At 47.4% G+C, this 17,009-nt stretch overlaps 1 protein-coding gene across 1 annotated transcript in view; it reads left to right on the top strand.

Moving 5' to 3' along the window:
* arhgap46a (Rho GTPase activating protein 46a) overlaps positions 1–17,009 on the top strand; it is a 31,609-nt gene that overhangs the window by 8,892 nt on the left and 5,708 nt on the right. The window contains exons 2-5 of the mRNA XM_070902469.1: positions 2,995–3,501; positions 11,673–13,128; positions 15,544–16,210; positions 16,486–16,578. Coding sequence (XP_070758570.1) covers positions 2,995–3,501; positions 11,673–13,128; positions 15,544–16,210; positions 16,486–16,578 — 2,723 coding nt within the window. The remainder of the gene's footprint in view (positions 1–2,994; positions 3,502–11,672; positions 13,129–15,543; positions 16,211–16,485; positions 16,579–17,009) is intronic.

Raw genomic sequence — 17,009 nt, 5'->3', positions numbered from 1 at the left:
GTCCTGGTAAATCCTGCAGGAGACAAGTCCCTTAATATTAAACAAACCCATGTAATGGACATCTCTCATATTGTCTGAGTACTCCCAATGGTGATATTCCAGGAATGTCAGAACCTGGACACTGGTCCGTTTTCCGGCTTATCTGGTCGTGTCAACAGAGCCCAGCAGGCTCGCTCTCAGCTCTAACTGCTGTTTATTTACCTAGAGGGAACAGTCCTTATGCAACCACTACACCCCGTGCTGCTAAACTCGTCAGCCATGGCCTCCACAGTTGACCCTATAACTCTGGTTTCCTGTTGGGGCGTTCAGGACACTGTCCGGCATGTTAAATTCTGCACTGGTTTCCCCAGTGTCATCGCTGATGTGGAATTTTGGGACACAGAGAGAGGGACACAGCCTCAGCTTTCTTTCACTCCTTGTTCATGAGGGACTTGGTTTATTTTGATTCAGATACAAACACTGCATCTACAGAGTGATGAAAAACACAGGACTGAATATCAAGGAATTCAGCATGGAGAGCTCAGTTTCTCAGTGTGGGAACGCTGGGCGCAGTAAAAGGATGAAGGCTCTGGTATGTGTGGGGTGGTATTGACTGTTTGGCCTCCGCTTTGAATGCCCCATTATTCTGAAGGCTTCCTGCCCATTAAGTGTTGCGGATCTAATCAGTCTGAAACTCATCTTCTAGTGGCTGGGCCTCATTGTAGGACCTCTCTCTTTGTAAGAAGTCAGCCTCTGAACACTACTCTGTTGTACTGAATCCAACCCCTGTAACACAAACAAACACATTCACGCAAACATTTTTTGACACTTGTAGATGCCTTTTTCCCTCTCATCATCTTGTCATCCCAGGTGTGTTTTAAAAAAGCACCCTACATGTTGAGTCCACTAAGGTTAGGGCTGCTTGCCTGGTGTGAGGGATTGGACCAGATGGCTTCCCAGCTTGGAGCACTGGAACAGTATGTGGAAGGTTCCTATATTCTCTCCATGTTCTTTCTATATTAACTCGCTGTTGAATCGACCTATGGAGAGCTCGGGGCTGGTGCTGGCAGTATATAAAAGAGATATACAGACGGGGGACAAATTAATGGACAAACCTGAAAAAAAGAGTGGAGAAACATATCAAATGCAGACGCTTCCGTGCACCAGGGCTCACTGAATTTTTTGGTGAGTATGAAAATTATGTGAATAAAATGCTACAGCCTTTACAGTCTGTTACATGTCCTTTTGTTATGTCTAGCTATGTTTGTTTTCCTTTCCATCTGCTGTACTCAGGTCTCTTGTGCAAAAGAGATCTTGATCTCAATGAGATTACCTGATTTGAATAAAGGCTGTATGTGTATATATAAATGAGGGGATATCTTGTGGAGGAATGGTGTTCATCCCTCCAGTAGAGTTCCGCAGACTTGGCAAGGAGCACTGAAGCTGTTCTGGAGGCTTGTGATGGCCTGACTCCATACTAAGACACTTCATGCTGTTTTTTTCCTTTAATTTGTCACCCATCTGTAGATTGATACTCAATACTTGACAGGGACGTCAAAGTGACTCAAGGCTTTGTAGTTACGAGGAGCAGCTGTTGTTCCCAGTGAGTTGTAGTCAACACAGTGACATTGTAACCCTGGCAGACCTGACTGGCACCACACTCCTCTGTGTCTATTTCTGAGGCCGGGGTGCTCACAGGGTTGATTCAAGGCAGGCACATGAGGAACAAATGTGGGTATTTGGTGGACATTGTAGGCACTCTTATCCATGCTAAGCCTTGTGCCCCTTCTGAGCATCACAGGTAGTCCGGACAGCAGGACAGAAAAACTTCTCTGTCCTGAGCACCCTGGGAAAAGATCCAAACCAATGGCGGATTGTTGTGACACTAATTCTCCCCACTGGCACTTTTCTCTCTAAAGAGACTAGGCTAGAGTTGGGTGGGATACTGAAGAAGAGAGATAACCTAGCTTTGCCAGGACCCTCAAGTGGTCATCACGAGAGACAAGAAAGGAGCGTTGTGATTTATTGGATATTTTGAGTCCTTCCTCTGGCTCTGATCTAGACATCTACTGTGTCTGAGACTTGGGAAAGGACTCTTGCTGGCTGTTTTGCAGTGTTCCTGTTCCCACATGGATTTGCTGGCATAGTTAAAGCCTACACTAGGGAACTAGATCAAAGGAGACATAATGGAGCCCACTAAAGGGTACCATGACCTGGATAAATAGCACCAGCAAACTGCAGTCCTCGCTTATTTGTCATATTTATCGACCCTGATTTTATGTGGCACATACCCATAATATGGGCTGACATTCAATTGCAATATGCCACACACTTAAACACAGATAGATAAAGTGTCCTATAATTTATCTGAAATTCAGTTCATGGTCTAATTGCATGTAATTAGTTGTCCCTGTTATCTGTGCCCTTTGTACTTTTCTGCAAACTGGGTTGTCTTTTTCTCCATTTCCCTCTCTGTCTCCATCTCTTTTTTTGCACCCCTCCTCTCCACTGTCTTTTTTTGTTGTTGTTGTGTGTATTGTGCTGAGCTGGCTGTTGCCACTCTGTGATTGTAGTTAAGCTTGGTTGTTTTTGCGTTCATAGTGCTGGGAGCGTATGGTTCTCTTTGGGCCCTGCTGACTCCATGCCTGGTGTCTCGCTGAGTGTGTCCACCTGTCGCCTTATTCAGGAAACACACAAACGTGCCATCACTCCTGCCGCTCCATTGCCTACCAAATAGATGACATCATTGCTAACACACACACACACACACACACACACACACACAGATGGATACATGTAGGGGACACAAACATTGACACTCTCCATATGGGCAAGTGGGCATTTTTGGGCCTCAGTCTGTCAAACAGTGTGAGTTGTTTACTGCTTGTCAAGTTGATTAGTACTCAGGCGTGACCATGGCCTCTAATGCATCATCGTATCCTGTTGGTAAATAATCTGTTGCCATTTTTAGCTATGAATAACACATTACCATTTGTCTTGTTGCTTCTCATTTAGCTCTGATTGGGTGGAGATCCTGGAGCCACGCTCCCGTGAGCGTATGTATGTGAACTTGACCACCGGTGAGTGCGGCTGGGATCCCCCTCCAGGAGTTCCTGTCCGCCAGGCCGACGGTAACCAGTGGTGGGAGCTGTTTGACCACCACAGTGGCCGCTTCTACTACTATAACTCTACTGGACGCCGTACAGTCTGGCATCGACCCCAGGGAGCCGATATAGTGCCCCTCTCCCAGCTCCAAGCCATGAGGCGATGCAGCGAGGCCAAGCGGGCTGGAGGGGGCGGGGACAGGCACCACCACGGGACCACGGGGAGTCTCAGCAGTGTAGGTAGCCAGGGGCGCTGCACCCCTCTGCCCGAGCACGACGGTGACAGCCCTGTCCCCAGAGCTCTGGAGACCAATGAAGAGGCTGCCACCCCCGAGCTGGACCCGACAGTGGACAGCAGATTGCAGGGAGACGGAAGCAGCAGTGAACACAGCACAGATGGCAGTAAAGACCCACCGAGGTAAGCCTGACCAAACCTTCAGTACAGCCTCTACAGTAAGTCTGGAAAGGGAATTGTGCTTAATCATTAGTGGATCATATTACCAGGAGAAAAGTAGGGAAATGTGATAGTCATCGCAGCATGTGGCATAGTGAGTCGTAATGACTTTCAAATGCCTCTGCTGATTGTTTTGACTTTTGACCACTAAAGCTGAACTCAAACTGCCTTTTTATTTTCATTCTCACTTATCTGAACATTCCATATGTCCCATGTTTCCATACTATTGCCTGTGAACCGTGCTCAGCCACTTCAGCAAATCGCTACCAAATGGGGAGAACGGTCAGTTATATTACAGAGCACGACGCCCCCCCCCCCCACACTCTAGGGTTACTGGTGCAGAACAGCCCCTAACAGTAAGTCATTCAGAGACCCCATCATGTGCTTGCCGTTGTGGCCTCGTCCAAACCAACGTCTCTTCCCTCCAAGCCAGATTCCAGACATGCCACCTCTGTTTCCCCTGGCACAAGGCCACTGAGGCCGTCTTGGTGTCCTTCTGTGTGCTCACCACCACCACCCTGCTCCGCTCTGCTCCAATGCTCATTTCATTTTCCTAAAACAAATCTAGGCCCCAGGCCATCAAAGACTGCAACGCCTCTTATGGGTGAGAGCTTATATGTGCACGCATGAGAGGCATGTGAGAGAGTGTTGTCTGTGGTTAATAACAAGCAGAACCGCTACATTCCAGCTGCAGATAAACAAGGCGAACCCTGCTGGTTTTTAAAGGCTCTGCCGTGGCGACTCTGGCTCTCTGGTTCCTCCTGGCTCTTCTTGTACCTCACTTTGGCCATTAGGAGGTCTCTTCTCTGACCCTCCGATCCCTTGGGATTACGTAAAGGTGGAGGGGGAACTAATTGGTCTGCCATGGCTGTTGAATGACACTACTGGAGGCCTTGTTGCGTTTCCTCTGATGTGTGTGGGGAGTGTTAAAACTCCCCACAGGATCCCACTTTGCTCCAGTGATTCAACCTTTCCCAGAATCTTTTCTGTCTCCCCTTAAAACAATGGCCAGCTGTGTTCCTCCAAGGAAGGCTGAGGAGCCTTTAGCCCACAGGGGCTTGATACCCTGCTTAGCCACATGGCCCTTCGCATGCTCACCACCCTCCATCTCTTAGGTAATTAGAAACCACTGCAAAATGCACAGAGAGGGTGGAATGCGACAGCTCAAATGGATGAAAACAAACTTGCAGACATGCTTGTCTGCAGTTAGTGGCCAGCCTTATTGATAATGAGAAGGGTCAATGGGTGAGAGCAAGGGAGAAAGTTTAAATGAAGAGTTTGAAGGGTCAGAGTGGTTTGAGGTTAGCTAATTATTCTGTCCCACCCAGAACAGAGGAGCGTTAGGGACTTAAATGAAAATATAGTCCCACCTTTTTTTTAAGCAAGCTACTTCCGGTCATAACTTTTTTTAGTACTGTAGAGTAATGGGGTATTTCATTGTTTAAAGTTCCTCAATGTTTGGCTTGAACGTCTCAGCTATTTTAGACATGTCTTCACATGTTCTTTTTTCCTTCCCTGTTTTTCTCTGTGAAATTTCAGCGGACATGAAATGTTAATAACTTATGACCTTTTGAAAAACAATGCTGTTCTTTGTGGAGACGGGACAATCCCAGTCCTTCCAACACTAGTTTCCTTTTGTGTTGGGCTATTAATAAATCTGTTCATAATAGATAGAAGAGTTTCCAGAGTTTTCACACAACACACCCTGTGTGTTATTCTAAGCATGGGTTGGTTGATGCTGCTTCCTTTCTCTTTCTGTCTCTCCCTCTCTTTGTAAAGCTCATGTCTTTGTATGTGGCCATGTTCATGCTTATAGGAAGTGTAGGCATGTGAGCGCAGTTATGTGTCGACTTGAGTGCCAAATCTGTTACTCATTGGCCAAGTCTTATCACATGTCCTGGGAATCTCTGGGTACATTGAGCCTGTGGTGTTCATCAAGGAAGTACCGTGGTCTCCTGGGATAAACATGTCAGTCACATGTGGTTATGGGCACAGGAAACTGAAACAAAGTGATCTCTTTCCATTATGTAGGACCTGAAGGTGTTACAGATCAACCCGCTTATAACATCTGTATTGAATTTCACCCACCTTTCAGTGCATGTGTGTGTGTGTCTGTGTGTTGTTCTCATCAACCAGATAACATCTGTATGGGATTTCACCATAGACAGTGTGTGATCTGTGAACTTCAATGTGTGTGGGCTCCATTCCACTAAGCTTTCAAGTTACAGGAGACTTGCTGAGGTGGATGGTAGAAGTCTGCTGAGGACACATGACAGCATGGTGTAAGACAACCCAGAAGAGACCCAAGGTGGTTCACATCAGGGTCACAGCACTCTTTTGTCTTATGGGCTGGCCTGGGGCATATAATGGACCACTAAAAGGAACAAAGGCTCACACTTAAACCCAGTTGTCCCACAGGGTCAACTGAGAGCTTTCTCTAAGCAGGAAGTCTAGGTATGCTGAATGAAGAAGAATACCAAATGGCTTGTATGTACCCTCTCATTTAGCCCTGTAATGATATAGCTGTGCACCAGCATTCAATCTAAGGCAGTCACGCTGACATTAGACACTTCAAACTCACTTTTCCTGATTGCTGGCTGGCTTTGTATTCTTTTAAAAAGTTTACAGAGTTGGATACATTTACCTAAATGAACTCAACTCTGTCAGGGTTGCTTCGTTGTTTATTTTTATAAGTGTTGATACCAAAGTTGAATCACATTCAAGAGGATACAAGATAGCAGGATGGCTTTATATGAGTGTGCAACACGTATTTTAGGGGAATGTCTGACGCAACCAACTGAAAATCAGAACTGGAAACATTTTATTTTCTATTTCAGTTTCTATTTTGGGGGAAGTTTTTAAAGGGATTTTTTTAAATAAACCATGCGCATGAAAGCAAAAGTTTTTAAAAAGCCAAAACAAAACAAGCTTCCCCTCATGTTGACTGTCTGGCTGTGAGTCATGTAGGAGAAATCACCAGTGGGATTATTTAGGAAACCGGGGGGCGTCTGATGGGTTAGATAAAGTTTTTAATGAGTCACACATTGTCTGCAGGTTTACTGCAAGAGCACAAACCTCTCATGCGTTTCATCTCTGAGGACTTAGCCACAGCATTTTTACGCACACTGGAAATACTTGTTTTATCTCTACACTGCTGGTGTGGTAAGCTCATTTTCAGCTCTTTTCAGATGGCATTTTAAGTCTGCCTATAATAATAAAGTAGGTTTCCTTTTTTGTCTTTCCTTTGTGAAAACGTTGCACTTTGAACTTGTGATCCTGTTGTATGCTGAAGTACTTTAGTCTGGTTAACAGTGACAGTATCCTTATTTCGTTTTTTAACCTCTGCGCTGTTTCTCCACACTTCACTCTGTCTTTCTTGTAAATGTAAAGTTTATGGCGTTCTCGAGAACTAGATTACAGAGCTACAGTTTTATGTGTCTCGCTGAAGCAGTGTATCCAAAACCTCTTTTGTTTTATTTTAGACATCCTTGAAACATTGCTTTTACAGTTAACTTCTCTCTCTGCTGATGTGGTGCAGTGGGATATCTCCAAGGTTTTCATGAAGAACCAATGGCACAAGTGACACGTGAACTGGCCTCAGGCATGCTGCTCTGACTGCCTCAACTGACTTGCAACATGAAGGATGGTATTTTTTTCTAATGGGACATCATTGTCCTCTACCATATTGTTGGTTTTCTGTTCTTTTGTGTTCTTGATCATATCTCTGAGACTTGAGACTGACTGGAACAGGTTTTGTGTGTGTGAAGAGGATCCAGTTTTAATCATGTCATCCAAACAGCGTGCAATAATTGGATCTGCCCTCACAAAAAGAGCTGCACATTCGCTCTCAAATTCCAGAGGCGGGTCTCTCTGGAATCCAGTGGGGTTTGGCCTCATCCTGTCTCTTCAAAATGATCCTAGTGGCGGTCCTCTGGCCCAGCCCAGCCCTCCTCATAGGGTCGGGCTGCGGGAGCCACAGACACGCACAACTGGTAGACTTCTTGGCTCAGAGGAGGGAGGTGCATCAGTTCAGCTGTTGTAGGACAGCTGGCTCTCTGGAGGTGTCTGACAGGAACTAGGGGGCTACCAGCTTTACTTTGTGCTTCTGCTTGATATTTTTATGACAGATTGTTCAAAAGGGAGAGGAAAAATCTGCTTTGAACGTTGGCGTAGTGGATGCGACATTGTCCTCAGCGAATCCTCTTTGTCTTTTCAGTTTCCTTCCTCTACGCAGATCGCAGTGGTTTGTGCTCTGAGGTGTTTGTGTAGCAGAAGTGTGGCCTGTGTGACCTCATTTCCTCTTCCTGTGCAGCCAATGTTAATAATAACCCCTGTTTTTCAGACCCCACCATTCCCCGAGGGTATTCCAAAACCATATCCCTATCCACCAGAGTGACTCAGCTGATGACTTTTCCAACAGCAGTTATTCCAGGCAGGAAAGAAAGGAGAGACTGAACATCTGCTGACAGCAGAGTCCCCGTAGTATATTTAACTGGTTATTGAGACCACAGTAATATTCAGAACAGTGACAGAGGTACCTGGGATGTGTTTGTGGGTGTGAGACACCAGAGCTGCTGAGACTAATTGAAATTTGCTGACCGTTAAGTTGATTTGCTGCCCCCAGAGGCCAATCAGATTACCCCGTTGGTTTCCAAAGGGCCTCTAACTTAATTTTGTTTTATATTTCGCTGTCTTCCTGAAGGTCTCACATGCTAGCTCTAGGCTCTGAATGAAGGGGTTTCTAAGTGCATATGTGGGCGTAGCATAGGTGTGTGTGCATGAGCTGTGTGTGTCTAATCATGTGTGCTTGAGAAATAATTGAAATGGAGGTTTAGAAAAATCTGGAGCGTTTACTCCCAGTGATAATTATCATGTCTCTATTTAACCTCGGTGATAAATTGCTGTGCATAATCCCCACCTTCAGCTAACATTGAACAAACACCTGACAGGCAGGCTGCTAGTAGGCAACACACCCTTTCTAAACAACTTTCATTATGGTTAGTTAGAAGTCCAGGCCTGTTCAGTGTTGCGCAAGAGCCTGTCTGTCTGCCTGACTGACTCTGTAGGTTGAAGATGGCTCATTCAGGTTCAGCCTCTTCTCTACACCCCCCCACCCCATGCACTCCATTGCTGTCGTTGAGGGCGTCTCCGTGACAATGGCACAGCCATGCATTGTGTGAGGCTCCCCACACTGCCACAGAGGCCCCTGAATGAGCCCTAAGGAATTCCAGCCTTCCCGCTCATTCCCCTCCCTTGCTGCACTCTCCCACGACTAATCCCCACCCCTTCTCATTTACACATGCTCTCACCCTCCTCCCTTGTCTCTCTAGCTAGCCCCCCCCCCCCCCCACCACCACCACCACCACCACCACCAAACGTCTCCCCACTCTAGGCCTGTTGTATTTTCTGACCATCACCTTTGTCTCTCTTTTGGTTCAGGGTTTGTAATCATGCTTTAAATGGTTGACCTGGGGTTTACTGATATGCTAGTGTTGTTCTAGCTGTGTAATGGGATTAGAGGCTTTGGATAGAGATCGAAAGACACTGTAAAGCCTTGCTGTTGGAGTTGGCTGCCGGCCCCCCCATGCGATTGTGACGATTGCCGCACCGAACTCCCTGCTGGCATCCAACATAATATGCCAGTGCTGGGGGGGGGGGGGGGGTGAACATGCTAGACCTGCGCTGAGCCTGACTTGGACAATGGCAGGCAGACAACAGAGATAAAGCCTGACAAAATCCCTCTCTCCCAACACTGTGAGCTGGACTTAGCAGAGATGCTCTTCAAAGGCCTATGAATGTGTTTTGTGATGACATTTTTCAGCATACAGTGTTTTTTGGACCTGAAGATGAAGCATCTAAGGGCCTACTTGGGTCCAAGCTTATAGTATGTATGTATGTATGTATGTATGAAGTGAAACATTTCGTAAAGCTGTGTATAAGCTCCCTATAATCAAGATTTAGCCAGTGCTTTGGCCCTAGGCGCAGTGTGTGAACATTGCATTAGGCATTTCCTGTTTGTGTTTCATATGGGGAAGCCCTCTCTCCAACCCTCCAGAGGACCTCCTCAGACAGGAAGTAGTGGTCACTACTATCTCAGGGTCAGTCCTCATAAAGTACGTCACCCACCCACCAAGAACATAGAAGACAGATTCATATGTTTTCATTTTCTATATAGTCGGCTATTACATGAACCCCCAGAGATTGTTTGATGTGTGTTTGTTTGTGGATAATGTAGAAGAACATTTGATTATTATGGTTTTGTGTGTGAGGTCCGCTGTGTTCTTTAGCTGTCCAATTACAAGAAAAGCCTTGATGTTTCCTGTGTGAGCTGTTCCTGCCGTAGCAAATCAGTGCTAAACGGTCAGCTGCTGAGGTGGGAATGATTTTGTAGAATTTGTATCACCTCTTCCTGCTTGACAGGACCAGAGTGAGAAAACATACACTGTTCGAAAGACTGCAAACAGTGGCTTCTCATGTTTACAGCTGTCACCTATCAACCCCCCTTTCCCACTCTGTATAACCATACTCACTCACACTTGCTTGTAACAACTAAACAGTGGTGGTTTGGGATGAATCCCATCCATCAGAGCGTCTTGTCTTCACACGTGTGTGTGTGTGTGTGTGTGTGTGTTAAGGCCGTAAACGTTCTTGATTGGTCTCAGTGAGGTGGGGGCCTTGGAGTGTTCCCAACAACAGTGGTTGTGGCAGGCTGTCCTGGTGCTGTGCCAGGTGGCTGAGACCCAGCTGTTTATAGGCCCTGCCTGGATGGTAAATCTGTGGGACCCGTTTGAAGATGAGAGCCTGTTTACATTCAAACCGCTGAGGTGCGGTGTGACTCACTCTGTAGACAGGAGAGAGAGACAGAGAGAGAGAGAGAGAGAGAAAAAAAAAATGCAGAGCTGTAGCTGGGGGGACTAAAGGAAGTTTGCCGTTGGCTGGAGGACCTCAGGGGAATTGTTTCAGCATTGTTCCAGAGAGATGTGGGGAGGAGAGGGGGGTCACTCCGCCTCTTTCTCTCCTCCCTCTGCATCCTCTTACAGCCGTTACAGCCCAATTCTCAACTGAGTCGTAGTGCTCTTGGAAAAGGGAAGCCTTTGAACACTTGCTCTGGCTCTACACTGAGCTGTGTTTATGTTTGGATTTACAAGGACAGAAGGTGATTGGCTTTGATCTAATTAATTACCCCACTGAATGTTAAGTAAGGTTGGAGGGAGGGAAGGTAAGTCTCTTCTGCCTGCCTTCAAATTTATTTACCTGTTTGACCTCTGATTAAGCGAGTAAGCCTTTTATATTCTGTACTGCGTCACATGTGCCTTACTTGGGCCAGCTGCCAACTGTGTCCAATGCTGGTATGTGCAATAATGCCCGCTGTAGACACTCATTGGTTTAAGAGGGCAAGTTTTTGATCAGTTGAGGAATGAAAAGTCCTGATTGCTGGGGAAGATTATGAGGCGACAGCAGAGTGGAGGGCAGCAGACCACAACAGCGTGACCAGATTGATGGCAGATTGTTTTAGGTTGCTGGGATTAGCAGTAGGCCGTTGGGTTTGAAGTTAGCCCAGCCGCTCAACCAAAAGGAGAAGAATTAACCTTTGGACCCGAGTGAAGATCTTCTCAGCTGTGAACGACTGCGATCCTGACTTCTCCCAAATCAACCTCTTATCATGTGGCCTGCTGGTTTACAGTCCAAATGTTCATTCAGGGATTCGGATGGCAGTCTTTTATGCCATGAGTCATATATAGATGACGTCCCGCATGTTAGGAACTGAAACTGTGGATGGGTTTCAGTGAGATGTGTTGTGTTTAGTAACTAACTGTATTTAGGCACTTTTTATTGTCTCATGGGTTTGACTAGGCTGTTATGACTGCCAGGCTAAAAATGAAGTTAAGTCTTTGGAGGTCAGCGAAATGTTTGGAGAAGAATTTGTGGATTGCTGCTGATTTTCCCAGCCCTGTCAGCTCTGGATTTTTTAGAATAGATGAAATATAGCAAATGGCTTTATGCCTGTGAATGATTATATATGATGACAGTGCTTTCATGGTACTGTCTGTTGACTTTTGGGTGTTTATTTAGGCTTTATATATACTTTATTGCTTTGACCGATGTCAAATCTCTTTCTGTTTTCTCTCTTTCAGGGATGCTTCTCAAAGATGGCAGCCTACACCTGGTTCTAAGGCAGCCATGTTGGTGAAGGTGAACAGCATGAGCCGTAGCCAGCCCAGCCCAGCCTTGCAGCAGCAGCAGCAGCAGCAGCAGCACCTCCAGCACAGTGCACACGGCAAAGCCAACACCTTCACCCTGCACCCCCCTGGCAACAAGGCCCAAGGAGGACACTTAAGTTCTGCTCAGGGATATAAAACTGCTCCGTCTGGCAAAATGGCAGCCGACACACGTCAGGCTCATCACCTGAGAAAAGCTAGCAATGGCAGCTTCTGTTTGGTGACATCAGACAGTAGCCATCCCAGTCCGATCCTTCACAGGTCACAGACCAGCACACCACGCCCAGTCTCTCCCCAGTATGGTTGCACTGCCCCAATCTATGACGAGCCAGTTTCAGACTGTCCCATATATGATGAACCCCCAACAGACATGGAGGTAGAGGGGGCGCACCTGTACAACGGACAACCTCTGTCTCGCCTGACACCTACCCATAGCCTCCAAAAGCCCAGACACCTCCAGCACCCTGGTTCATCTCATCCAGGGTCCAGACACAAGAGGAATCCTTCTGCCTCTGACTATAGCCCAGCTGGTCTGGAGTGCATCAAGCACATGGTCAACGTGGACCCTAAACAGGGGCTCCTATCCGGCTCTCCTGTACCCACACGTACCCCTTCCCCTACCTCAAGGCAGGATCCTGTCTTGACCCAGCCTCAACCTCAGCCACATCCACAGCCCCAGGCCCACTCTTTGCCCCAGGCTCGAGGCCAGTTGAGGGACAGAGAGCCAGGAACTCCAGGCCCAAGTACACTGGACAAGAAACAAAGCTGGCGGGTCCTTGAGGCCACTGTCCAGCGCGCCATGGAGGCACGACACAGCAGGCAGAGTAGCCAGGCCTCGCAGGACTTCCCCTCCTCAACCCCCCAGGCCATAGCAAACTATCAAGACTCTGGTTACTCCACCGGCCCCTCCCCAAGTCTGAGAAGAAAGAGCAGGAGGAGGGTGGGCGCCAGTGGCGGTGCAGGAGGCAGGCCGGGGTCGGTAGGCAGCAGCGGGGAGCTGTGTGCCCTCAACGAGAGGCTGATGGCAGAGATGAGGGAGGTGGTGAGTCGCTCCAACACCATGAGGGAGGTTAGAGCTGGGCTGGACCCGGAGATGGGGGAGAGGGTTGTCATACCTCGGACACGCTCCCCTGCGGACACACTCCGGTGGTATGGCGGAGGGGTAGCGGGGTCAGCAGGCAGGTGCGCATCAAGAGAGGACCTCACCACCCCGTCACTGAGTAGGGCAGGTAACCATGGCAACCATGCGCTGACCCCTCTGGAGATACCGGGGAGGCAGAAAAGGACCTATGAAAAGGTGGACACCTTGGAGATGAGTGTGAATAGCCAGGCCAGCCTATCCTCACCAGAGACCCCAGGACCACCCTCCCAGGTAACCCCACCCCCTTTTGTGTGTGTGTGTGTGTGTGTGTGTGTGTGTGTACGTGTGCGTGAGGCATACACCGAGAAGTGAAATTGTTGTTGATAACGAAATAGAGATTATAATAGAATACGTCTAAACTAATCCTGTATTATGATACTTTCCCGTCTGATTAAGAGCTCGACTGTGTCAGTGTTATTGTGTGGTCTGTTTGCCTCGGCAGGTTTGCTTGGATTCAGCTTTGTTTGGTCTGGAAGTGCTTTGATTACTGATGTCTCTCCAGATTCACTATCAGATTAGAGAATTCAGTCTCACTGTGTCAAATGAGGCTGAGTCATGCCTGAATAAAGCATCTGCGTATTATGGGAATTTTTAGCTGCTTTTACAGTGTTTAGTGTGTCTAGTCCTCAGAGAGCTGGGAGTGGAAGAATGGACATATTGTTTGACTGAGCAGAAATATTCCTCTTGGAATATTGGGGCAGATCAGATTTTTTTTTTTAAAAACCAAAAAAACAACCCTGACAACACAATAGATTTGGTTATATTTTGACTTTGCAGAGCACTAAAATACAAAAAGACACATGTGGAGGAGCCATAGTGATGGCTTAGCTTGACGTCAAGGGTTCTTACAAAAGGTGCACATGGTCAAAGATGAAAGAACTATTTGACTTCTCAAAATGGTTATATAAGTAGCAGCATGTGGAGCCAATTCCAAGATCTGCTACTTCTAATCTCCAAATCCCCTCTTGCAACAGAATCACACCCTGTACCTCTATACATTATAGTGTTGTTTTCAGAAGTGGGCCCACTGCACCTCTGCAACTATAGCAATGTTTGATTCAACAGGGAGCTCTGGGATGAAAACAGTGAGGCTAATCTGTCTCTTTGAACAGAACACAGAGCATTTTGTGAGTATTGCCTCGTACATTCCTGTCTTGAGTGCCTAAATGTCCCCAGGACATTAGGCGGTGGGCAGCCTGGGCACCGCTGACTGTAATGGCCACATTCCCAGCATTACCTGTCATCCTCTTACCACCTTCCATCTGCCCTGCACTGCAGGTACTGTATACTCATATGCCAGCTCTGTGCTTGGGCATCTGGGGCCCATGCCAGGCCAGAGAGATTCAGGACATGGCTCCCCTTGGTCAGGAAGGAGGGCCGCTGCGGCCCATATGGCCCAGGCTTGGCAGGGGAGGAGAAGGAGGAGGAAGGGGAGGCAGGCTTGTACCAAGGCTTATTGGTATCACTGTATCTTTAGCATGTTAGACAACAGCCAAGGTGCACTAAGCAGGCCCCCTAAGTCTGTCCTGGAATGTTGTCCAGACCTGCTGTTATATCACTCACACACACTCACAGATTATGGCTCGCTATGTACGATCAGCTCTATATTTTCCATATTTGAACATTCTGTTCTTGCTGAAAGACCTTTGAACTGACTTGTTCAAAGGGTGCACTGAAAATCTGACCACGTCCACCAAGACCATGAATAATTCATGCCTTTATAAATTGAAAACATTTTCCACTGTTTCACTGTTGTGTCTCAATCCGTAGTATGACTAAATTACCATCCTGAGCTGGTGCATCTGTAAGCTATCTTTAAACAGTGTAATTTACTGAAAGTAGAAGTTGTACAGCATATGTCCCATTCCCTAAACATATTAAACATGTGCTTTGTTGTTTTTGATCTTCTGGAGTTGACCTGTCATCTATCAACTCTGTACGACCGTATAGACTCTCTGCCAAAGCCAGACCTCAGATCTGCTCCATTTGATTGAGAAACCAAAATCTAAAGTCCAGCTTGTCTGGCACTTGTCAGCTCCATATTACATCAGGGTCTCATTGGAAAGACATGTCAATGCATTTTATGTTCCATTAGTAACGTTTAGCTTTGATTCTGGCTCTGGTTTCGTGTTGTTACTGGCTGTTTGCAGAGCATATCTGGGTTACTGGCTTTTTCTATTAAGGGAGGTGAGGTGCTCCTTACAGTCATAAACTCTACCGCAGGGATCACAGGAAGGCCTTGTGTAGAGCATAGCTTTGGTTTTGCAATGTAGATGAGCCTGGTGTGGGAAGGGGCAGGGATAAGGACTGTTATGCCACTATCTGGTCACCTGCTCCTGAGGCCAGGTTTCACAAGGATTTGGGGAGATTTCTTTCGTAGTACAATTCTTTTCTGGCATTAGGAAATGAATGTGCCGATCCTGCAACAATTCGCCCTCGAGCCCCAGCACTGCAGAGCCGAGCACAGTAGGCAGAAGGCAGCCCAGCTGCTAGTGAGACACAGTGAAGATTCTGCAGCTGCACACACACAGTTTGTACTTGTACTTGTCTGCACTCTTGCCTCACCCCTTGTGTCTCCTCTTCTTCTACCCTCCCTCCTCCTCTGTATAATTCTTCATCTCGATCTCACCTCTTTTCCCCCTGCAGGCAGGCACACTAGAGCTGCAGACTCAGTTGGAGAGTAGGAAGAAGGGCATGGTGGATGGGCGGACCGCTTCCCTGGGCCCCCACCGCCCCACCAACCATGACAACAGAGAGGGAGGTGATGGGGCCGGAGGAAGAGCACGAGGATCCACCTACCAGCTCTCCTACGCCACCCTACGACAGCCCCCACCTCCCGACATGGGCATGGAGGACTGGGCCAGCAAGCACCTCAACATGCACACACAAGGCCTGTTCCGTCGCCGTGTCTCTATCGCCAACATGCTGTCATGGAACCGCGGGTCCATCAAAAAGCCCATGCTGGTCACCAGCAACCGTGCCGTCAGGAAGGAGGCCTGCGAGATGTTCAAGCTGCTGCAGGCCTACATGGGAGACAGGCCTTCACGCCTCGACCGCCGTCACTGTGCTCTGCTCATCGTCACCAAGTGCTGGGACATGCCGGGCCTGCGGGATGAGCTGTATGTGCAGCTGGTGAGGCAGACCACTGGCAATGCCAGCCCCAGGAGCCTGGCGGCAGGCTGGGAGCTGATGGCTGTCAGCTTGGCGTTCTTTGCCCCCTCACCCAAGTTCCGTTGCTACCTGGAAGGCTACATCCAGAGACACACGGAGCCCACCAGCGACAAGAAATGTGAGTCTCAGACTGAGCAACAGGGTGGGTCACCTTTCTTTCTTCTGTACCTCCCCATGTTGTCTGATCACCAACATTGTTTATGTAGGCCAGAGGGATGGCTCCCTTTTTTAAAATTAAATGAACATTTTCTTCTTTCCCTTTCTATTTTCCAACGATATTTTGATTTCATTTAGTCAATGTGATCATGACAGAAAGCATGGTATTGTTTTGGATAAGCCCAATAAATCTGATTGTCGGCCTTGTGTTTATCTAACTGCCCATCAGAAATTTGACCTTTGCTGTCTTCTTTTTCATAGTGACTCAGTTCATATTGGAACAGCAGGAACTCAAGCTGAAGAAGAATTCAAAGTCCAGAAAGAAGCGGAAACAGAACACAGAGGAGGAAGAAGGTCAATCTTTTGTGCAATAACTTGTCCTTCAGTCCCAAGTATCACTTCGAGAACATAGGATCCTCAGTATTTCCCATTTGTACAAGCTTATCTGTTTGACAGAGCACAAAGTAGGTAGGGGAGGGAGTCCAAAAGATGTTTTTCTACTTTCTTCAAAAGCTGTCTAGAGTCTCTAAGCAAAGCAAGCCATAACAAATCTAACATATCGCTCCCTGTAGAGTGACCACTCTTGAGTGGGATGGAAAATTCAGCGCTGTGCAGTTTGTCAGATGAGCACATGCTGGTGTACTTGCAGACACAATGAATGGGTTTCACAGAAAGTTGAGCTTAAAAAAAACATGTAGGATGAGAATTTCAGAACGTCCTGCACGCGCACAATGGACCACCCTGTGAATCATATTAGCGATCTCTCTTGCTACTTGCATGTCAGA

Source organism: Enoplosus armatus, chromosome 3 (genome assembly GCF_043641665.1).
Source record: "Enoplosus armatus isolate fEnoArm2 chromosome 3, fEnoArm2.hap1, whole genome shotgun sequence".
In the NCBI taxonomy this organism is placed as follows: Eukaryota; Metazoa; Chordata; class Actinopteri; order Centrarchiformes; family Enoplosidae; genus Enoplosus; species Enoplosus armatus.
Note: the sequence above shows the minus strand (reverse complement) of the source record. Positions and strands in the feature narration are given on the sequence as shown.